General features: G+C 40.5%; 1 protein-coding gene across 1 annotated transcript in view; it reads left to right on the top strand.

Moving 5' to 3' along the window:
- The window catches only part of UST (uronyl 2-sulfotransferase), a 379,706-nt gene that overhangs the window by 129,936 nt on the left and 224,808 nt on the right, over positions 1-24,962 (top strand). The window contains exon 4 of the mRNA XM_075863730.1: positions 10,993-11,072. Coding sequence (XP_075719845.1) covers positions 10,993-11,072 — 80 coding nt within the window. The remainder of the gene's footprint in view (positions 1-10,992; positions 11,073-24,962) is intronic.

Here is a 24,962-nt window from a genome sequence, read left to right as displayed (position 1 = left end):
AAACTACGATCGTCAGAGCAATTCTTTCTTATTCTGCGGTATTGGCCGAAAGGGACATTTTTAAGCCAAGGAGTGTAATGTGCACTACTGAAATCCAGATAACTGTTTACGTCCACACTTTTAAAATGAGTATTGGTAGAAAAATGACTGCCATTATTAGTAATAGTAAGATCTAAAAAGTCAATAGTGGTACCCGAAAAGGTATACGTAAAATTTAGACCAAAATTATTAGTATTTAAAAGATCCATAAAAGCAATAGCAGAGACCATGTCACCTTTCCAAATAAAAAATAAATCGTCAATATAACGTTTATAAAAGACGATATTGTTAGAAAAATTATGTGCATTCAATATATGGGATTCCTCAAAACAGCCCATGTACAGGTTTGCGTAGGAGGGTGCGAAACGCGACCCCATTGCACACCCCTTTACCTGTCTATAAAAATAATTGTCAAATGTAAAAACGTTGTGTGTTAGAATAAAATCTATGCATTCAATAATAAAATTAAGCTGTTTATTAGAAAAACGAAGGTCCGATATAAGAAATGAGGAGATGGCTTCCATACCAAGACTGTGTGGAATGTTGGTATATAAAGAAGACACATCAGCAGTTAAAAAACTCAGATCAGATATGTCACAGTTAGATTGCAATTCGAACAGCTCCCTAATGAATTGGGTGGAGTCCTTGAGGAAAGAAGGTAATTTTAAAACAAACGGTTGTAGGTGGATATCAATAAAATGGGACAAATTATTAGTAAGGGATCCTATTCCAGAGATAATAGGTCTACCTGGAGGGTTTGACAGGGACTTATGTATCTTTGGGAGATGATACATGAAAGGAGTAGCAGGAAAAGGCACAGTGAGAAAACTCCTCTCTTTTTTGCTTAATAAATCGTCATTAAAGGCTGACTCAATGAGTATTTTATATTCATGTTCATACTTCGGAATGGGATTAAAAGTAAGTTTTTCATAAAATAATGTGTCCGATAACAATCTCAAAGCTTCATCAACATAATCTCCTCTGTCTTGTACCACGATACCACCCCCTTTATCCGCAGAGCGTATAACTATATCAGACATTTTTTGCAAATTTCTCAGGGAAATACGCTGAGATTTAGACAAATTATCAGGAGTATTAGAAAATTGTTCTATAGTCTTAAAATCATTACTAATTAAATTTGAAAATATTTCAATTGCCGGACCCCGATGGTGGAGAGGATAGAATCCAGATTTAGGTTGTACATTGGTTCTTACAGGCATGGTAATATCTAATGGAAGAGTAGCCGGAAAAGGCACAGAGGGAGATATTGCAAAATGACGTTGGAGGGTCAGCTTGCGCAAAAATTTATTAAGATCCATAAAAAGGTCGAATTCATCAGGGGAAGACGTGGGGCAGAAGGATAGTCCTTTGGAAAGTAAACTAAGTTCATTGTCATTAAAGATGTGTTTGGATAAATTGAAAATTTTTACTGAGTCAGTCTGTATTTTTTCTTTGGTGAAAGGGGAAGGGTCCTTGTGTAGACTTCTGCCCCCTCTACAACCTCTGAATCTACTTCTAATTTTCTTTTTGATGAGGATTTTGGAATTTTTTGAAAAATAGTGCTGATGCTCTGAGTCTTTGAGTAGTGAGATAATGGGTGGACATCTTGGGATGGGAGATTGGGGCTGATAGGGGGCATGGTGAGGTGGGCAGACAGACCTAAAAAAGAGGGAGTGTGATTGGTAGAGTCAGGGAAAAGGATAAGATCATCGGAGAAGGCCTGTGAGACCAAGGGAATGGGGTGAATAATGGGTAAATTGGAAGAGGGGGGACCGGTGGAACATATGGTGATATCTATGGAATCATTGAATATGGAAGTGTCAGATAGGAAACCAGGAGGTGTATCTGGAATAAGATTTAGTAGTTTCAAATGTGCATCTAAATCATGAGACCTAAATGCATGCTGCGGAATTAAACCCAAGGGCAAAAAACTGGACGTAGGTTGAATGTGAGGGAAAATTATACTGGCACTAGATGAGGAGTGAGAAGTAGCGTTAACTGGACAAGACAGAGGGGGAATAGTACAGGGGAGGGCAACATTAGTTGTAGTTGACCATGATAGAGGACTATTACTCCCAATGTCTTTCCTGCCAGCTGACCCACTGGGCCATACCACACTCCTCCCGGGTTGCTGCACAACCAGAAAAGATGACATTTTACGAAGCAGAAGTCCCACCTTCTAGGACCCACCTATAGGATTTCAAAAATTACTCGCAGGTAAAAATTGAAAAAAAAATGTAATTCAGTTAAAGTTTATTAAAAAAAAAAAAAGTGAACTGTAAAAAATTCAAATCAAACCATTTTTTTCACAAAAAAGTAAGTTTATTTAGTAAAAGTGTAAAAAAAAATAAAAAACTTAAATACACATATATGGCATCGCTGTGATCGTAATAATCCAAGCAATAAAGTTAACATGCTATTTAAACCGCATAGTAAATACCATACAAAAATACTGTACAAAAGACTAGGGCGGAATTTGCTTTTTTTCCCACACCACCAAAAAGAAATAATAGTTAACCCTTTCATGCCGACAATTTGTAGGTTGACGTCTTAGCCGCATATGCCCAGTGCAGCCAGGGTGTCAATCTACAGTCCTCTGCTTCGCCAGGCATAGTGCTGAGGAGAGCGCTCTGACGCCGATGGTGTGAGTGTCCCCAGCTCCCTATCAACCTGCTCCCTGATAGCCGAACCAATTGGTTTGGCTTCTGAGCATGTGATCACCATGATTAACCAATCATGGTGATCCTTGAAAAGTTTGATTGTAAACAAACTTTTCACACTTGTCCTCTCCTCTAAGCCTCCTTTACTCTGTCACAGTGTTTCAGAGACGAGACTGATTCAGAGAAGGCAAGAGAAAAGTGTATTTTCTATATTTTTATACATGTATACATATATATATATATATATATATATATATATATATATATATATATATATATACACCGTATTTTTCAGACTATAAGACACAGTTTTCTGCAAGAATAAATCTTGCTAAAAAGTCCCTGCATCTTATAGTCGGCAGTCAAGGGACCCCTGACCGCTCCTTACTTAACCCCTTCCCGACCGGTGATGTGCTGGCACATCATGGAGCGGAAAGGGGACGATGTATGGAGCAGAGCGGGCTCACACGCTGAGCCCGCTCCATACACTGCAGGTGTCAGCTGTGTTTTACAGCTGACACGTTGCTCTAACGGCCAGGAACAGCAATGGCACTGTACCTGGCCGTTTAACTAGTTAAATGCCGCGGTCAATAGCGACCGCGGCATTTATAGTGGTTTTCCCATGAAGGACATTTATGACATATCCACAGGATATATTCAGGAAAACAGCAGCACAGCCACAAAAATTTCTTCAGTGTGAAAGGACAACTCCCCAAACATAGGTGGTGCACGCAGCAAAGAAACCCAGGTCTTAGGGAGACAATCAATCTTATCATGCTTGATAAAGAACCATTCATGGGTTGAAACGTTGCAAGTGTTTTTATGCTTGGTGAATCAATCAAATACACTTCTTTGGATTATCTTGAGTGCTGCAGTTCCTTTCTTCGATTTGCATATCCACAGGATATGTCATAAATGTCAGATAGGTGCAGGTCCCACCTCTGGGACCTGCATCTATCTTTAGAACGGGGCCCCCTAGACCCCGTTCTATCTTACCCAGCTCCGCTGTCTTTCGGCCACTTCCTGGCTACATGGTCGAGTTACAGAAACAGCATAACTCGCTGAGCTACGCAGTTTCCGTAACTCCCATAGAACTGAATAGTATTTACGGAAACAGCGTAGCATGCTACGCTGCTTCTGTAACTGCCATTCACTACTACGCTGTTTCCATAACTCATCCATGTATTGCAGTGTATTGTACCAGCGATCTAATGATCGCATGTTCAAGTCCCCTAGGGGAACTAATAAAATGTGTAAAAAAAAAAGTTAGATAAATTTTCAGGAGTATAAATATTTTTTAAAAGTTAAAAAAAACAAAACTTTTTCCCATTTTGCCCCAAGCACAATGTAAAAATAATTTAAAAAAATGGTATCGCTGCATCCGTAAAAGTCTGAAACTATTATAATATAGCATTATTTGACTCACACAGTGAACGGCATAAAAAAATAAAAATAAAACCCCAGAATCGTTGTCTTTTGGTCACCATAGCTCTGAAAAGAATTAAATAAAAAGTGATAAAAAAATTGTATGTAATAAAAAAATGGTGCTAATAAAAACTACAGCTCGTCCCACAAAAATTAAGCCCTCACACCGCTCAAACGATGACAAAATATAAGTTATGGCTCTCAGAATGTGGTGAAACCGAACAAATGATCTTTTTTTAACCAACAGGTTTTTTTTGGGAAAAGAAGTCAAATACAATTTTCTTTCCTATTTTCTGTTGTGTAAAACCCGGGTACGTCTTATAGTCAGGTGCGTCTTAGAGTCCGAAAAATACAGTGTGTGTATATTTATATATATATGTATATATATATATATATATATATATATAGCAAAAGAAGATATGCGGCACTCCAATGAAAAAAATGGTGGTTTATTCAATTCCAATACAATTTCAATCCAATGCTTTTGTATTGGAATTGAATAAACCACCATTTTTTTCATTGGAGTGCCGCATATCTTCTTTTGCTATATCTGACATTTCGTCCGAGGATCGGGACGTTTTTGCTGGGCACCCGTTCATTGATTTCCATGTGAGTGCTGCTGCTTTCTCTTTGTGCGTATATATATATATATATATATATATATATATATATATATATATATATATATATATATATAAACTACCGTTCAAAAGTTTGGGGTCACCCAGACAATTTTGTGTTTTCCATGAAAACCCACACTTATATTTATCAAATGAGTTGCAAAATGACTAGAAAATATAGTCAAGACATTGACAAGGTTAGAAATAATGATTTTTATTTCAAATAATAATGTTCTCTTTTAAACTTTGCTTTCGTCAAAGAATGTTCCATTTTCAGGAATTACAGCATTGCAGACCTTTGGCATTCTAGCTGTTAATTTGCTGAGGTAATCGGGAGAAATTTCACCCCATGCTTCCAGAAGCCCCTCCCACAAGTTGGATTGGCTTGATGGGCACTTCTTGCGTACCATACGGTCAAGCTGCTCCCACAACAGCTCTATGGGGTTGAGATCTGGTGACTGCACTGGCCACTCCATTACAGATAGAATACCAGCTGCTTGCTTCTTCCCTAAATAGTTCTTGCATAATTTGGAGGTGTGCTTTGGGTCATTGTCCTGTTGCAGGATGAAATTGGCTCCAATCAAGCGCTATCCACAGGGTATGGCATGGCGTGGCAAAATGGAGTGATAGCCTTCCTTATTCAAAATCCCTTTTACCTTGTACAATCGCCAACTTTAACAGCACCAAAGCAACCACAGACTATCACATTACCTCCACCATGCTAGACAGATGGCGTCAGGCACTCTTCCAGCATCTTTTCAGTTGTTCTGCGTCTCACAAATGTTTTTCTGTGTGATCCAAACACCTCAAACTTCGATTCGTCTGTCCATAACACTTTTTTCCAATCTTCCTCTGTCCAATGTCTGTGAGCTTTTGCCTATATTAATCTTTTCCTTTTATTAACCAGTCTCATATATGGCTTTTTCTTTGCCACTCTGCCCTGAAGGCCAGCATCCCGGAGTCGCCTCTTCACTGTAGATGTTGACACTGGCGTTTTGCGGGTACTATTTAATGAAGCTGCCAGTTGAGGACCTGTGAGGCGTCTATTTCTCAAACTAGAGACTCTAATGTACTTGTCTTGTTGCTCAGTTGTGCAGCGGGACCTCCCACTTCTCTTTCTACTCTGGTTAGAGCCTGTTTGTGCTGTCCTCTGAAGAGAGTAGTACACACCGTTGTAGGAAATCTTCAGTTTCTTGGCAATTTCTCGCATGGAATAGCCTTCATTTCTAAGAACAAGAATAGACTGTCGAGTTTCACATGAAAGCTCTCATTTTCTAGCCATTTTGAGAGTTTAATCGAACCCACAAATGTAATGCTTCAGATTTTCAACCAGCTCAAAGGAAGGTCAGTTTTATAGCTCCTCTAAACAGCAAAACTGTTTACAGCGGGGCTAACATAATTGCACACGGGTTTTCAAGTGTTTTCTAATCATCCATTAGCCTTCTAACACAGTTAGCAAACACAATGTACCATTAGAACACTGGAGTGATGGTTGCTGGAAATGGGCCTCTATACACCTATGTAGATATTGCATTAAAAACCAGACATTTGCAGCTAGAATAGTCATTTAGCACATTAACAATGTATAGAGTGTATTTCTGATTAATTTAATGTTATCTTCATTGAAAAAAACTATATATATATATATATATATATATATATATATACACACACACATTTATATGTGTAAATATATATATATATATATATATATATATATATATATATATATATAAAAATAAATAAATATACACTCACATTTACAAAGTATATAGAAAGTATATACTTTGTATTCCCAGTGCCTTTTAGTGTTAGAATAGGCAGGCAGGCATAGTGGATAAGGCTATGTTCAAACCTGCGTTGTGTCATTCCGTTGTTTGGCTCCGTCAGAGGAGCAAAACAAGGGAATAACGGAACCAACGGACATCGCCAGTTTCCGATGGAACCCACTGACTTTACTAGGTTCTGTTGGCTTTCCGCTGTGGCGTCCGTGATTTTACCGGACACAATAGCGCAGCATGCTGCGCTATTTTCTCTGGTAAACCCTGCCAGATCTGCGATTGAGGCCCGAACGGAGCCTCTGATGCAGATGTGAATAGAGCCTTAGTTAGCTAAAAAACGAAAAAAAAAATAAAATTGGGAAGTTATCCAACATATTTCAAAAGTTATAACGGTGTAAAAAAATGTATGACAAAACTTTAAATTTAGGCCTGGTCATTGAGACATCGATAACCCTTGGTCTTGAAAGGGTTAATTAATAAGTCCCATTTACCCAAAATGGTACCAATCAAAACTACATCTCGTCCTGCAAAAAAACAAGCCCAGATATGGCTACATTGACTGAAAAATACAAAAGATATGGCTCTTGGAATGTGGCCATTGAAAAATACATTATTTTTGTTCAAAAGTGTTTTATTGTACAAAAGTACTAAAACATAAAAAAACAAAACATATTGGATATTGCCATAATCGTACTGACCCATACAATAAAGGTAACATGTTATTTATACCACATGTTCAACGGTGTGAATTTAAAACTATGCCGTAGTAGCTTTTCTTTTCTTTTTTCAATCTCCCCAAAAAAATTTAATCAATATATTATATGTACTTAAAAATGGTGCCATTACGATAATTACAAAATGATAAAGAATGCTAAGTAATTAAGACCAAAAAAGACCTTGTCATTAAAGGGAACCTAATTGAGCATGCTGTCCAGATGCTGAGCAGATATTTCATTTTATGGGAAAAGATTCAATATAACCTGTAATTTAAATCCCTGCTCACTGTGGGCTAAAGATTCCAGTAGGTGGTCTCAACCATTTGACAGCCTTCACTGCATTAGTGTTTGTACAGAAATAGCTACAATCACTGAGCAAAACCACCCACTGGACTCTTCAATCAATAAATTACAGGTTATCCTGAACCTTTTCCCATAAAACTATAAATCAATCTGCTCAGCTCCTCCCGCTCCATTACATGCTGCCCTAGCAATGAAAATCTAGCAAATAGACTGGCTTCTTACATCGCAATCAAAATGCATTTTGTGAAACGGTTCATGGAAAAACTGCACCATTTTGCAGCCATTTTAGCAAAATATTGGCAAAACTATGTGCTTTTTCCGCATTTCACAGCAAAAAAACACATTTTGACTGTGATGTGTCAACCCGGCCTTAGGGTGTTTCACACGTGCTGTTTTGATGCAGTTTGGTAGAATCTTTCCTATATACTTTCCCTTCTTTTCCGTTCCACATATGCCTTTGGCTTCAAAAGCTGCATGAAAATCCATCAAAATGTCACGTATGAAAGCACCAGGACCGCCATCAGAAATGTATAAGCCCCATAAAAAAAATCATTGCACTGAAGGCTGCTTCTTTTACACAGCAGTCACTCACCAAGATCATATGCGTAGACACCAGACACAAAATGAATATATACTGCCGACTAGACCCTTTAATTAATTCAGATTCCCAGACAGATTTTTTTAATTAATTCAAACCCTGTAATAGACCCCTATTAGGGCCCAAGCGTAAGTTACTTTGAAAAAGGAAATGGGACTGGGGCACATTCTTTTCTCCAAATTAACTATGGCCAGTGGCAGTGGACGCCCCCCTTTTAAACATTTTTGGGGCTGGGCTCCTGATGGGATTACCAGCGGTACTGCTCTGATGGTAGCCCTGGAAAGCAACCTAAGGCCAGTTTCAGATGACAATATTTTGATCAGTATGTTACATCAGTATTTGTGTTGGTAGTGGAAAGCTCAGACTTTCTAAAGTTGGCTTTTTTGTAAAAAAACAAAAAAGGGCCTGTAGTTGGATTGAGGAAGAGTAGGGTAAGCTCCCCAATCCCTAGTCTATCACAATTATTAGATAGACAAAATAGACGAGGAGACTTCACTTCCAAAATATGTCAGCTTTTTAATCACCCGTGCGACGTTTCAGTCCAGCAGGACTTTTCTCACAATTATTAGGCTGGGTGCTCACATCACAATAGTGCGTTTTTCCAGGGGTTCATGGCAAAAGAAAGAAAGCACTGTGAGCACGATGTGTGTACCCAGTCTTAGGCCCCATGCACATGACCGTACTTTTTATCCATAATTATGGATAATCTACGGACCCATTCATTTCTATAGGCCACGGACACCTTTCCATATATTTACGGATGTGTTTCCGGGTCATAGAAATGATCCACAAAATATAGAACATGTCCTATTCTTGTCCAACGGCGGCACAGACTCGCCCATAGAAGTCTACGGCCGCGTTCAAAATTACAGACGGCTGCAAATATGCATTCGTAGCCGTCCGTAATTGAGGAAGTGTTGCTATGCGAGGACGGAGGATTCCGCAAGTATATGGCACCTAAGCAAGCGTGATCTTTTCAGGGGGTTGGGACATGTTGGTGATATTTGTAGCCTCACATGTATTTGTTTTTTTGGTTTCGTAAATATGGATGCACTACGGACCGTATTTTCGGATAGCGCGCCAGATTTGCGGATGACTATGGCTCCGTATTTGTGGACAGTAAAAAACACTATGGTTGTGTGCATGGGGCCTTAGGATAAGCTGCACCTGCAGCATGGGTGTAAATAAAGGGACATTTACCTTAGGCCTCATGCACATGGGCGTGCCCGTAATCTCGGCCCGCGATTCTGGGCACGAATGGCCGCCGGCGACCACGGGCAGCCGTCCGCATTTTCGGCACGTGCTCCCATACAAAGTATGGGAGCACGGACTGTAAAAATCAAACGGTACGACATGTCCTATCTTTTCCGGTACACTTCTACGGCCTGGACATCTTCTCGTAGATAAACGGGAAGGTGTCCGTGGACAATGGAAGTAAATGATTTCATAATCACGGACCGTAATTGCGGTCCGCAATTACGGAAGATTTTTACGGTCGTATGCATGGGGCCTTAGTGTTTGTGGGACTGTGTGTCTGAGGCAGATCGCTGCCGACTTGTCTACAAAGAACCTGTGAGTAACAAGTGACACTGCGGCGTCTCCGGTACCATTTAGGGTCAGTCCACACAGCAGAACTTTTGTGTAAAATTCCGCCTCCAATTAATTTCAAAGGGAGCCAGATACTTCTATTTCCCGATAGCTGATTTTTTCAGCTAGCGGGAAAAAGAAGCGTCCTACCCGTTCTTCAAGCGGATTCCGCCCGAACCTCTCATTGAAGTTAACAGGAGAAGGAATTTTTCTTCTGATGGCAGGAATAATTCTGTGGCGGATTTTGCGGCTGGATCCACCAAGCAAAATCTGCCCTGTGAACTGACCCTTAGAATGGCCCTGGTATAGTTAGGACTATTTAATTGTTTAGTTAGTGCTTAGCCGAGCAGGATTTATTTTCTATTTTGCCTAAACGGTAAAGACTGTTTTTTTTCTGGATGCTAAAATAAATTCAGGCAAACCCTGCTTTTGGACTTTGTCAGTTGTGTTACATTATCTCTCTGTTCTGCGCCCAGTTGTGCCTACCTCTCTTGATTCTAATCTCCCACAATATATTAACATATATATTCCCGTGTGCATGTTCAAGCATAATTTTCATATTTATTTTCAATTGTATTTTATTTTGTTGATGCAAGTTTAATTTTGTCATTATTTGTCATGTTGCAATGTTCTATCTGTTCATAAAACGTGATTGGAAGGCTTGCAGAAAATGTCCTTATCCAAATTTTTCATTCCTGAAATCGGCGAGGGTTTTTCTTATTGAGGTGGCTTAGGCTGTGTTCACATCAGCGTTCCTTTCCACTGTGGGGTTCCGTCGCAGGTTTCCGTCGAGTTAACCCCTCAACGGAAAGGCAAACTGAAACCTTAGCTTCCGTTTCCCTCACCATTGAACTCAATGGTGATGGAAACCTAGCTAATGGTTTCCGTTTGTCACCGTTGTGACAGGGTTCCATCGTTTTGACAGAATCAATAGCGCAGTTGACTGCGCTATTGGTTCTGTCAAGAACAACGGAACCCAGTCACAACGGTGACAAACTGAAACCATTAGCTAGTTTGCCTTTCCGTTGAGGGGTTTACCTGACTGAAACCTCAGACAGAACCACGCAACGGAAGGACAACGCTGATGTGAACATGCCCTTACGCATTATATCTTTTTCCCTGGGTTATATTTGGAGAAAGGTACTGCCTCTAAAATGTAGAAAAACTGTGAAATTTCTCTTTAGTCATTTATATAAGCATGCGTTTCTGCAAGGTAGATAGTAGGCATATTTTTTTACATATATTTCTATTCTTAATTTTCAGATTGAGTTGATAAAAAATATCAGCACAGCTGAACAACCCTATTTATTTACCCGACATGTTCATTTTGTTAACTTCTCCAGGTAAGTAGTTTGACCTTCCAGTTTGATTTATGTAAATACAAATTGTGATTAACAAACAACTACCTTTGTGTAGAAGGCTAAAGTTTTTCTGACACATTTTGTATAAAAAATAAATATGATTCCATTAATTTCTGTGCATCAGTTTCCTTCAGCTCGATCAGAGTCAGTTAGTCTTCCAAAAACACAGTATAAGCTGTTATTTTGGGGGGCCTGTAAAAATGATCTATCATGATTTATTTTCTTCCTTTTCTCTTGTGGTTGGGAGGCATAGGTGAATATTACTATATATTTTCTAATGTTTATGTTAATTAAAAACTACTGCTACAAACCTCCAAATGACTGCTAATACAGCTATCTTTCTTGGCTTAGGGCATGTTGGAATGAATAGGTTTACAGATGAATGAGGGTTCACAGTCAAACGAGGGTTCACAACTGAATGAAGGTGTTCTCCTGAATGAATGTCTTCTCTCAAAATGTCAACAAACACTCGTTAATTCGCTGGATATGGTGAAGTTGATGTTATTAGTTAATTCATATAGATATTCCCACCCACAAAATTTTTTACACAGTTGTCGATTTCCATTTTTTTCTTAGCGAAATCGTTACACCTCTGTTCCACGTATCTGGTTTGCCAATCGACACCTAATATATGGCCAGCTGAACACTTTCTGGTTAGTAGAGATGACTTTTCCTTGTGCTGTGTACAATTGGGCAGAGTCAGCAGTCATTTCATTATTATCACAGGTTTACAATGAAAGGTGACAATCCTATTATGAAGTTGGAGGCAGATAGCACACATTTTTTAAAATGTCATGTATTATGCATACTTTTTTGGGGGATCTGTGTCAGTGATACATTGTGTGCAAATACACAAATTTGGCATCACTTCACTTGAGGGCATTTCATAGTTTCAGGTGTTGCAGTTATTGCAAGCTATATATTTTGAAATTTGTTACATCATAACTTGATTAGAATTCAGTCCAAGATGGATACCATTAAAATATTGAACTTTTTCTGGAAAAAAACAATCTATATATACTTTTATATGAAAGGAGTGGCATGTACTCTGCAGTAATTATCCCTGAACTAAAACTTCCAACCGTGAAATGATTAGGTGATAACATGATGAGTGATTCTTACCTGCAATTTATTTTCTTCAGTGTTGGCTCTTTTTAGCCTTGCTTTATTAGCATTGGCAAACTTAAGAGGGTTTCCAATTCCCCGGGTACCCCCCTCTGTACAGTTCAAGAGAAAACATTGAGTTAAATGGAATAGAAATTAAATCTGTCACCCGCAATCACTGCCCGTGATTACGGGCACGTCCGTGTGCATGGGGCCTAAATCCAGATTCAGGAATGGAAGCAGGGTGTTTGGAACTCTGTATCAGAAATAAAATGAATTATAGGTACACTTCCATGCCCTAGACCACCACCGATAACCCCTTCACCATCCTAAACCATATAATAATAACAATAATAATATTAACCTCTTGCTTTTGTAGCCAGTTTTCACCTTCCTGACAGAGCCACATTTTTTAAATCTGACATGTCACTGAGGACAGAAGTTGTCAAACCAACCTGATTTGTTTTTATGAAGAAGTGAGTAGAAGCTTAGACAGAGGGGCCGCTGTGGATATAGTGTTTTTGGACTTTGCAAAGGCATTTGACACTGTCCCTCATAGACGTCTAATGGGTAAATTAAGGACTATAGGTTTAGAAAACTATAGTTTGTAATTGGGTTGAGAATTGGTCAATGATTCCTACTCTGAATGGTTCCCGGTTATAAGTGGTGTTCCCCAGGGTTCAGTGCTGGGACCACTATTATTCAACTTATTTATTAATGATATAGAGGATGGGATTAATAGCACTATTCCTATTTTTGAAGATGACACCAAGCTATGTAGTATTGTTCAGTCTATAGAAGATGTTTGTAAATTGCAAGCTGATTTGGAGACACTAAGGCTGGATTCACACGAGCACATTACGTCCGAAATGGACGGAGCGTATTTCGGCCGCAAGTCCCGGACCGAACACACTGCAGGGAGCCGGGCTCCTAGCATCATAGTTATGTACGACGCTAGGAGTCCCTCATGCCTCTCCATGGAACTACTGTCCCATACTGAAAACATGATTACAGTACGGGACAGTTGTCCGGCAGCGAGGCAGTTACTCCTAGCGTCGTACATAACTATGATGCTAGGAGCCCAGCTCCCTGCAGTGTGTTCGGTCCGGGACTTGAGGCCGAAATACGTTCCGTCCATTACGGACGTAATGTGCTCGTGTGAATCCAGCTTAAGTGTTTGGGCGTCCATTTGGCAAATGAGGTTTAATGTAGATAAATATAAAGTTATGCATCCGGGTATCAACAATCTGCATGCATTATATGTCCTAGAGCAGGGGTCTCAAACACACCTAAAGGGTTCATAAAATTTCTAAATGCTGTTGTAAAGGATCTGCCAGGCACAGCTTCGGGGTTAACGCCCATAGATAATCAGTCTGCACCTGCTTCTATGTCTGTGAGACTGACTCCATCTTCCACCACTCAGGGTGGCAGGCTTAGGAGTGGGAGAACCTATCACAGCCTGGCCAGACGGAGCTAGCTCCCGCCCTCTCTCTATTTATACCTGCCTTTCCTGTTCCTCCTTTGCTTGTGATTCTTCTCGTTTGGTTTCCTGGCCCTGCTGCAGCTTCTTGTACCATTGTCCTTGCTTCATATTGACCCCGGCTTGCTGACTACTCTCCTGCTCTGCGTTTGGTACCTCGTACACTCCTGGTTTGACTCGGCTTGTTTACTACTCTTCTGCTCTGCGTTTGACACCTCATACTCTCCTGGTTTGACTCGGCTTGTTCTCTTCTCTTGTTGCTCACGGTTTTGCCGTGGGCAACTGCCCCTTTCTCCCCCTAGCTCTGTGTACCCTTGTCTGTTTGTCTGTCGTGCACTTATTGAGCGTAGGGACCGTCGCCCAGTTGTACCCCGTCGCCTAGGGCGGGTCGTTGCAAGTAGGCAGGGACTGTGTGGTGGGTAGATTAGGGCTCACTTGTCTGTCTCCCCACCCCCGTCATTACAGCTGTTGTGAATACTTTGAGGGGTCTAGTTTCTAAAATGGGGTGTTTCATAGGTGTTTCTAATATATAGGCCGCTCAAAGCAACTGCAGAACTGAACTGGAACCTAAAAAAGAAAAATAAATTAGGCAATACTTCACTTCTTACATTATACTGATAATGAGCCATGCCCACCCTGAGATGACCCCAGTTTTGACCGTTTGTATAAACAGAGACCCCTATTAGACCTTTTCAGTGCCTGGTTTTCCCAAGCATACACCCCCGAGAATTGTATTTCTATTGATGAGTCCTTGGTACATTTTAAAGGGAGGTTTCAATTCCACCAGTACCTTCCGAGTAAGAGGGCAAGGTATGGCGTGAAGATGTATAAGCTGTGCGAGAGTGCATCACGGTATACTTACAAATTTAGGATATATGAAGGGAAGGACACCAGTATTCATCCCCCTTACTGGGAGTTATTGCAAAAATTGTGTGGGATTTGGTGCACCCATTGCTGGACCAGGGTTACCACCTCTACCTGGATAATTTTTATACCAGCGTCCCACTCTTCCACTGCCCTGCTTCCAGAAGTACTGCGGCATGCGGCACTGCTAGAAGAAATCTGAGAGGCCTCCCTAAGACTCTGCTTGGGCAAAGAAGAAGGGGTGAGATCAGGGCACATTCTAGCAGCAACATATTGTGTGTCAAATACAAGACAAGAGAGATGTCCTTGTATTGACAACAATACATGGTCACACCAGTACCCATGTACCTGTACGAGGTACCAGTACAGAGACCCCTAAACCGGACTGCATCCTGGACTACAATAGATGCATGGGAGGGGTAGAGTTGTGAGATCAAGCCCTGAAGCCCTACTGTGCCATGCGGTGTGGTATAAGAAGCTGGCCGTGCACATCATACCGATGGCATTGTACAATGCGTACGTGCTATGTCGATGTACAGGCCAGAGGGGAACTTTCGTGGAATTTCAAGAGGTGGTTATCAAGAAACTAATTTTTAGGGACCAGGAAGGGGGGCACCCAGTACTTCATGAAGCGAGGCCACACGCATCACACCAGGGCAAAACTTTCCAGGAGAAGTTCCCCAAACTGGCAAGAAGGGAAAAAGTCAAGAGGTGCAAAGTCTGCTATAAGAGGGGGATAAGGGAGGACACAATATATCAATGTGACACGTGTCCTGAAAAACTAAGGCTCTGTATGAACGAGTGTTTTAAAATGTATCATACATCCCTTGATTTTTAATCTACCCCAGTTTTACTTACCCTAATGTACTCCGCACAGCTTATCCCCCTGATCTTTCCCTTCTGAGCCCTGCTGTGTGCCCAGGCAGCTGATAACAGCCACATGTAGGGTATTGCCATACCCGTGAGAACCTACTGTATGTCTCCGGTCAAAATGCTCACTACACCTCTAGATGAATGCCTTAAGGGTGTAGTTTTTAAAACGGGGTCACTCCTTGGGGGTTTCAACTGTACTGGTACCTCAGGGGCTTCTTCATACATGACTTCGCACCAGCAAATCCCCAGTAGGCCAAATGGTGGTCCTTTCCTTCTGAGGCCTCCCATGGGCCCAATTGGCAGTTTATCACCACAAATGGGGTATTGCCACACTCGGGACAAATTGGGCAACAAAATGAGGTATTTTATTTCTTGTGAAAATAAGAAATTTTCAGCCAAAACTACATATTATTGGAAAAAAATTTATTTTGTTTTAATTCCCAGCCCAATTCAAATAAGTTCTGTGAAAAAACTATGGGGTCAAAATGGTCACAACACCCATAAATGAATTCTTTGAGGGGTGTAGTTTCCAAATTGGGGTCACTTCAGGTGGGTTTCCATTGCTTTGATACCTCTGGGGCTCTGCAAATGCGACATGGCACCCGAAAACCAATCCAGCAAAATCTGGACTCCAAAGAACAAATAGCGCTCCTTTCCTTCTGAACACTCCCATAGGTCCAAACAACAGTTTATCACCGCAAATGGGGTATTGTAGCACTCAGAACAAATTGGACAACAAAACGGAGCATTTAATTTCTTGTGAAAATAAGAAGCCCTGTTTTCCAACTAACAATGAATTAAAATAACAAAGTTTTATTGTGCAATTATAGCAAAGAACAGACTACGTAGAAATTAAAAGAATCAGGTCCAAAGCTGACGCCGATCAGCATAGTGCGATGTTGGCAACTCCATTAAGGGAATACAGAGTGCCAGCGGCTGCACTCAGGTCCACAGTTTAATTATTAGTAGTCAGCAAGGACTTGGATTTAAAATTCCAGAAAGAGCCCCCCCGTAAAAACTGTGGGGTCAAAATGGTAAAAACAACCATAAATTGATTCCTTGAGGGGTGTAGTTTCCGAAAATGGGGTCACTTTTGGGGGATTCCTACTGTTTTGGCACCTCAACACCTCTTCAGACCTGGCATGCTGCATAAAATATATTCTAATAAAAAAGAGGTCTCAAAATGTACTAGGTCCTTCTTTGCTTCTGGGGCTTGTGTTTTAGTCCACGAGCGCACTAGAGACACATGTGGGACATTTCTAAGAACTGCAGAATCTGGACAATACATATTTAGTAGTATTTCTCTGGTAAAACCTCCTGTGTGACACAGATTTTTTTTTAATACAATTGAAATTCAGCAAGAAAAATGAAATTTGCAAATTTCACCTCCACTTTGCTATAATTCCTGTGAAATGCCTGAAGGGTTAAATAAACTTTCTAAATGCTGTTTTGAATACTTTGAGGGGTCTAGTTTTCAAAATGGGGTGTTTTATGGGGGTTTCTAATACATAGGCCCCTCAAAGCCACTTCGGAAACCGAACAGGTACCTTAAAAAAAAGGCTTTGGAAATTTTCTTAAAAATATGAGAAATTGCTATTTATGTTCTAAGCCTTGTAACGTCCAAGAAAAATAAAAGAATGTTCAAAAAATGATGCCAATCTAAAGTAGACATATGGGAAATGTAAACTAGTAACTATTTTGGCTGGTATAACCATCTGTTTTACAAGCAGATGCATTTAAATTCTGAAAAATTCTATTTTTTATAAATTTTCTCTATTTCACCAATAAACACTGAATATATCGTCCAAATTTCACCACTAACATAAAGCCCAATGTGTCACGAGAAAACAATCTCAGAATCGCTTCGATAGGTTTAAACATTCGGACTTTATTACCACATAAAGTGAAATATGTCAGATGTGAAAAATGGGCTCTGAGCCTTAGGCTTCATGCACACGACCGTAGCCGTGTGCACGGCCGTGATTTTCGGGTCGGCCGGCTGCGGACTGTCAGCCGCGGGCCGCCCGCAAATCGTAGGACATGCACATGGCCGCCGTCATTGTTTTCAAAAGCCCGGACCGCAGAAGATGTCCGTAATAGGACATGCCCATTCTTTCTGCGGTGCGGGTTCCTGGGCCATGCAGGGACTGTAAAAACTACGGTCGTGTGCATGGCCCCATAGAAAAGAATGGGGCCGCAATTCTCCCGTGGATTTTCGGGGGAATTGCGGCCGCAAAAACACGTTCGTGTGCATGGGGCCTAAAGGCCCAAATTAGGCTGCGTCCCTAAGGGGTTAATAAATGAGACTACTTGGTTCCACAAGATCTGAATCTGTGGACACTTCCACAAAGAATGCCTTAGTCCAGCTTTGAGAAGTGAGCATTTTAGACGTGCATCAATTGGACTTAGTTGGTCTCAGGATTTTGACAACTCAATTTTCTTGGGTTCAAACCCCACACTAAAAGCAGTATAAACTCTAAAACGTATCTTCCATTGAAGTTCCCTTAACCCCTTAAGGACGCAGCCTAGTTTGGGCCTTAAGGCTCAGAGCCCATTTTTCAAATCTGACATATTTCACTTTATGTGGTAATAACGTCGGAATGCTTAAACCTATGCAAGCGATTCCGAGATTGTTTTCTCGTGACACTTTGGGCTTCATGTTCGTGGTAAAATTTGGTCGATATATTCAGTCTTTATTTGAGAAAAATTGCAAAATTTAGAGAAAATTTAGAAAAAATAGCATTTTTCAGAATTTAAATGCATCTGCTTGAAAAACAGACTGTTATACCACCCAAAATAGTTACTAGTTCACATTTCCCATATGTCTACTTTAGATTGGCATCGTTTTTTGAACATTATTTTATTTTTCTTGGACGTTACAAGGCTTAGAACATAAACAGCAATTTCTCATATTTTTAAGAAAATTTCAAAAGCCTTTTTTTTAAGGTACCTCTTGAGTTCTGAAGTGGCTTTGAGGGGCCTATGTATTAGAAACCCCCATAAAGCACCCCATTTTAAAAACTAGACCCCTCAAAGTATTCAAAACAGCATTTAGAAAGTTTTTTAACCCTTCAGGCATTTCACAGGAATTAAAGCAAGGTGGAGGTGAAATTTGCAAATTTCGTTTTTCTTTCTGAATTTAAATTTTATTCTATTTTTTTTCTGTAACAAAGAAGGTTTTACCAGAGAAACACAACTAAATATGTATTGTCCAGATTCTTCAGTTTTTAGAAATGTCCCACATGTGGCTCTAGTGCGCTCGTGGACTAAAACACAAGCCCCAGAAGCAAAGAAGCACCTAGTGCATTTTGGTGGTGCTTTTTTATTAGCATATATTTTAGGCAGCATGCCAGGTTTGGAGAGGTGTTGAGGTGCCAAAACAGTAGGAATCCCCCAAAACTGACCCCATTTTGGAAACTGCACCCCTCAAGGAATTAATTTATGGTTATTGTTACAATTTTGACCCCGTAGTTTTTTCACAGCGCGTATTTGAATTGGGCTGTGAAATTAAAAGAATGACAATTTTTCCAATAAGATGTCATTTTTGATCAGAATTTCTTATTTTCACAGGGAACAAAATGCCCCATTTTGTTGCCCAATTTGTCCTGAGTGCGGCAATACCCCATTTGTGGTGATAAACTGCTGTTTGGGCCCATGTGAGGCCTCAGAAGGAAAGGAGCGCTATGTGTTCTTAGGAGTCCAGATTTTGCTGGATTGGTTTTCGGGTGCCATGTCGCATTTGCAGAGCCTCAGAGGTATCAAAGCAATGGAAACCCACCAAAAGTGACCCCATTTTGGAAACAAAACCCCTCAAGGAATTTATTTATGGGTGTTGTGACCATTTAGACCCCACAGTTTTTTCACAGAACTTATTTGAATTGGGCTGTGAATTTAAAAAAAAAAACTTTTTTCCAATAAGATGTAGTTTTGGCTCAAAATGTCTTATTTTCACAACGAATAAAATACCCCATTTTGTTGCCAAATTTGTCCTGAGTGCGGCAATACCCTATTTGTGGCCATAAACTGCCGTTTGGGCCCATGGGAGGCCTCAGAAGGAAAGGAGCGCTATGTGTTCTTTGGAGCCCAGATTTTGCTGGATTGGTTTTCGGGGGCCATGTCGAATTTGCAGAGCCCCAAAGGTATCAAAGCAATGGAAACCCACCAGAAGTCACCCCATTTTGGAAACTACACACCTCAAAGAATTTATTTATGGGTGTTGTGACCATTTAGACCCCACAGTTTTTTCACAGAATTTATTTGAATTGGGCTGTGAATTAAAAAAAAAATTATTTTTTCCAATAAGAGGTCGTTTTGGCTCAAAATTTCTTATTTTCACAAGGAATAAAATACCGCATTTTGTTGCCCAATTTGTCCTGAGTGTGGCAATACCCTATTTGTGGTGATAAACTGCCGTTTGGGCCCATGGGAGGGCTCAGAAGGAAAGGACCACCATGTGGCCTACTGGAAATTTTCTGGTGCTAAGTCGTGTGTGCAGAAGCCCCTGAGGTATCAGTACAGTTGAAACCCCCGAGAAGTGACCCCATTTTAAAAACGACACCCCTTAAGGAATTCATCTAGAGGTGTAGTGAGAATTTTGACCCCACAGGTATTGTGTAAAAGATAATGCGCAGCAGATGGTGCAGAGTGAGATTTGCAATTTTCTATATATATGCCATGTCAGTGTCCGATATATTGTGCCCAGCATGTGCCACCGGAGACATACACCCCATAAACTGTAATGTGGGCTCTCCCGGGTACGGCAATACCCTACATGTGGCTGTTATTAGCTGCCTGGGCACACGGCAGGGCTCAGAAGGAAAGGACCACCATTTGGCCTACTGGAGCTTTTCTGGTGCTAAGTCTTGTACGCAAAAGCCCCTAAGGTACCAGTACAGTTGAAACCCCCAAGAAGTGACCCTGTTTTAAAATCTACACCCCTTAAGGCATTCATCTAGAGGTGTAGTGAGAATTTTGACCCCACAGGTATTGTGTAAAAGATAATGTGCAGCAGTTGGTGCAGAGTGAAATTTGCAATTTTCTATACATATATGCCAATTCAGTGTCCGATATATTGTGCCCAGCATGCGCCACCGGAGATATACACCTCATAAACTGTAATGTTGGCTCTCCCGGGTACGGCAATACCCTACATGTGGCTGTTATCAGCTGCCTGGGCACACAGCAGGGCTCAGAGTGGAAAGATGAGGAGGGGTAAGCTGTGCGAAGTGGATCAGAGCGAGTAAAACTGGGGTAAAATAAAAATAAAGGGATGGATGATAAATTTTAAAACACTCTTTCATACAGAGCTCTGGTTTTTCGGGACACGTGTCACATTGATATATTGTGTCCTTCCTTATCCCCCTCTTATAGCAGACTCTGCACCTCTTTTGACTTTTTCCCTTCTTGCCAGTTTGGGGAACTTCTCCTAAAAAGTGTTGCCCTGGTACGATGCCTGTGGCCCCGCTTCCAGAAGTACTGTAAGGCTTCAGGACTTGATCTGACAAGTCCACCCCTCCCATGTACCTATTGTAGTCCAGGATGCAGTCTGGTTTGGGGGTCTCTGTACTGGTACCTCGTACAGGTACATGGGTACTGGTGTGGCATCTCCCTGGTCTTGTACTTGACACACAATATGTTGCTGCTAGATTGTGCCCTGCTCTCACCCCTTCTGAGTGTTTGCCCAAGCAGAGTCTTAGGGAGGCCTCTCAGGTTTCTTCTAGCAGTGCCGCATGCCGCAGGACTTCTGGAAGTGAGGCAGTTGAAGAGTGGGACGCTGGTATAAAAATTATCCAGGTAGAGGTGGTAACCCTGGTCCAGCAGTGGGTGCACCAAATCCCACACAATTTTTGTATTAACTCCCAGTAAGGGGGGGCATTCTGGGGGCTGAGTACTGGTGTCCTTCCCTTTATATATCCTAAATTTGTAGGTATACCCTGATGCACTCTCGCACAGCTCATACATCTTCACGCCATACCTTGCCCTCTTACCCGGCAGGTACTCGCGGAATTGAAGCCTCCCTTTCAAATGTACCAGGGATTCATCTATAGAAATACACTTCTCGGGGGTGAATGCTGGGAAAACCGGGCTCTGAAATGGTCTAATAGGGGTCTCCGTTTATACAAACGGTCAAAACTGGGGTCATCTCGGGGTGGGCGCGGCTCATTATGAGTCTAATGTAAGAAGCGAAGTATTGCCTCATTTTTATTTTATTTTTTAGTTTCCAGCTCAGTTCTGAAGTTGCTTTGAGGGGCCCATATATTAGACACCCTTATCAAACACCCCATTTCAGAAACTAGACCCCTCAAAGTATTCACAACAGCATTTAAAAAGTTTATTAACGCTTTAGGTGTTTCACAGGAATTTAGAGCAAAGTAGAGGTGACATTTAATTAATTAAATTTAATTTATTAGGCACCATGTCCGGTTTGAAGAGGTCTTGTGGTGCTAAAACAGTGGAAACCCCCCAAAAGTGACCCCTTTTTGGAAACTAGAGACCTTGAGGAATCCATTGTAGTTTTCTTGGGGTGCATGCGACTTTTTGATCAGTTTTTATTCTAATTTTAGGTGGCGTGGGGTCTAAAAAAACAGCAATTTTACTATTGTTTTTTATTCCATTTTTTTTACAGCGTTCACCGTGCGCTATAAATGACATATTCACTTTATTCTGCGGGGCGATACGATTACGGCGATACCAGATGTTTATAGTTTTTTTTTATGTCTTATGGCGTTTGCACAATAAAATACATTTTGTAAAATATCATTTACTTTTTGTGTTACCTTATTCTAAGAGCCATAAAGTTTTTATTTTTCCATCAGGAAAGTCGTGCGAGGACTTATTTTTTGCGTAACGAACTGTAGTTTCGATCAGTACCATTTTTAGGGACATGCAACTTTTTGATCTCTTTTTATTCCATTTTTTGGGAGGTGAAGTGACCAAACAATTGTGATTGTGGTACGGTTTATTATTATTTTCTCTTACGGCGTTCACCGCGCGGGATAAATAATGACATCGTTTTGTAGCTCAGGACGTTACGGACGCGGCGATACCAATTATGTATAGTTTATTTGTTTATTTATATATTTTTATTAATAATAAAGAACTGATAAGGGAAAAAGGGGGACTTTTACTTTTATTACTTTTTAAATCTTTTATTTTCTTATTTTTACACAACTTTTTTTTACTTTTTTACACTTTTTTTACTTTGTCCCACTAGGGGACATGAGTGCAGGAGGCTCTGATCGCTATTCTAATACACTGCACTACATACGTAGTGCAGTGTATTAGAGCTGTCAGCTATTCGCTGACAGCAAGCATAGTGGGTCCTGACTTTGTCGGGACCCACTAGGCTTCCGTCGATGGCGTAGCCAGAGTCCATTGTTAGGATTCTGGTTGCCATAGTAGCTATCACGGCCCGCTATCGTGTAGCAGGCCGGCGATGGCAGCTTAACCCCTAAGAAGCCGCGATCGCTATTGAACGCGGCTTCTAAGGGGTTAATCGGCGGGGACCACCGCGATCGGTCCCTGCACACTAAGCTGTGATAGCCTGCTGTCGGAAACAGCAGGTATCACAGCTCAAGCACGCGCCGGGATTAAATGGCGCCGTGTTTACTCAGGTCAGTAATAGTACTGACCTGAGCGCGAACGTTCTACTTAGCAGGACGTACTATTACTGACCTGAGCGCGAAGGGGTTAATGTCTCCGATTTTACCGCTATATTGGTATTCTTCCAACCCTTATATATTTTTTCATGGATCTCAACTGGTGATATTTTAAGCCCTTCCCGCTGCAGCCATTTTTCAGATTTTCATTTTAGTTTTTTCCTCCCTACGTTCCAAAAGCCATAACTTTTTTGTTTTTCTAACGATATAGTCATATGAGGGCTTGATTTTTGCGGGACGAGTTGTAGTTTTTCGTGCCATATAATGTACTAGGAAAGGGGAAAAAAATTATTTGTGGGGTAGAAAATGAAAAAAATTACGATTCCTCCATTGTTTTTTGCGCTTCGTTTTTACGGAATTCACTGTGCAATTAAAACAACATGTTAACTTCATTCTGTGGGTCAATACGATTACGTCGATACCAAAGATATATAGTTTTTTCTATATTTTACTACTTTTACAATTAAAATCCTAAGTGTAAAAAATAAAATTTCTTTTGTGTCGCCGAATTCTGAGAGCCATATCTTTTTTATTTTTCCATCGATTAAGTGGTTTGAGGGCTTATTTTTTGCGGGATAAGCTGTCTGTAGTTTTTAATGATACCATGGGACGGTTTGATCACTTTTTATTTAATTTTTTGTGGTAGATGAGGTGACCAAACAATAGAGATTCTGGCGTTTACAATTTTTTTTTTTTTTTTTTACGGTGTTCTAATAGTTCAGACTTTTGTGCTCTAGGGGGGAAATGGGAAAAGGGTTGTTTTTTTTTTACTTTTAATATTTTTTATTTTTTTTTACATAAAAAAACCTTTATATTACAAATTTTTACTATTTTTATTAGTTCCCCTAGGGGACTTCAACTAATGTATTGCTGTATATCGTGATTCTGGGAGGCTTCTATTAAGCCCTGCCGGAGGCAGCTCTTAATAGGAGCACAAAGATGGCGGACCTGGGGGCCTTCATTAGGCCCTCAGGCAGCCGTAGCTGTTAGAGGGGGTGATTCCCCTCTTTCTAACGATTTAAATGCTGCGATCGCTATTGACAGCGGCATTTAACGAGTTAAACGAGCGGGATCGTGCTCGTTACTCACTCCGTGAGCCCGTTTCATACTTCCCCTACCCGACTTTCGCGTATGGATACGTCAAATGTCGAGAAGGGGTTAATATCTGGGATATTTTCTTTTGCCCATTTTTCAAAACAATTAGAATTTAACTCTTTATAATTTATCCTAGTGATATGTAATATAGGATAAATACGAGATATTGAGGTTTTAACTCCTGCATTTGGTTTTATTTTATAAAAATCTGATGGATTCCAGAGATTAGGATGGTCTCTATGAAACTGACACATTAAGTGTCTCCACTGGTAATAATATAAATAGTCTTTATTTGAGTTTGAAAATTCATCTAGCATTTCACGTAAAGTATAAATCATTCCATTTTCTCGATGGATCACTTGACTCAACCCTCATTGTTGCCATTTTAAAATGACTCTTTTGGGTATAATAGTCACTAATGCAGGATGCTCTCCTATTATGGGAAACCTAGTACTGTGGGCTGAAATGCCAAATATGGAGGTACACTTGCCCCAAACCTTCCATGTATCACTGAATAAGATCGTATTCCTCTGGGCTACTGGTAAGTCAGCATTTCGTGCCAGAACAATTGAGCCTCTTCAAATCAAATTAGAGCTCTTTCTAACCCACTCAATAGGATATCTCATGATACATGCCCAATTGTATATTTTCAGATTTGGAAAGGATATACCCCCTCCCTGCTTGGAAGCTTGAAGTCTATTTAGGGACATTTTATGTCTTTTCCCTCTCCAAATAAATCGAAAAAAAGCCGCTTCTAATTCTTTTATATATATATTTTTTTATTATGAATAGTATCAT

This window comes from Rhinoderma darwinii, chromosome 4 (assembly GCF_050947455.1).
Source record: "Rhinoderma darwinii isolate aRhiDar2 chromosome 4, aRhiDar2.hap1, whole genome shotgun sequence".
NCBI lineage: Eukaryota > Metazoa > Chordata > Amphibia > Anura > Rhinodermatidae > Rhinoderma > Rhinoderma darwinii.
Note: the sequence above shows the minus strand (reverse complement) of the source record. Positions and strands in the feature narration are given on the sequence as shown.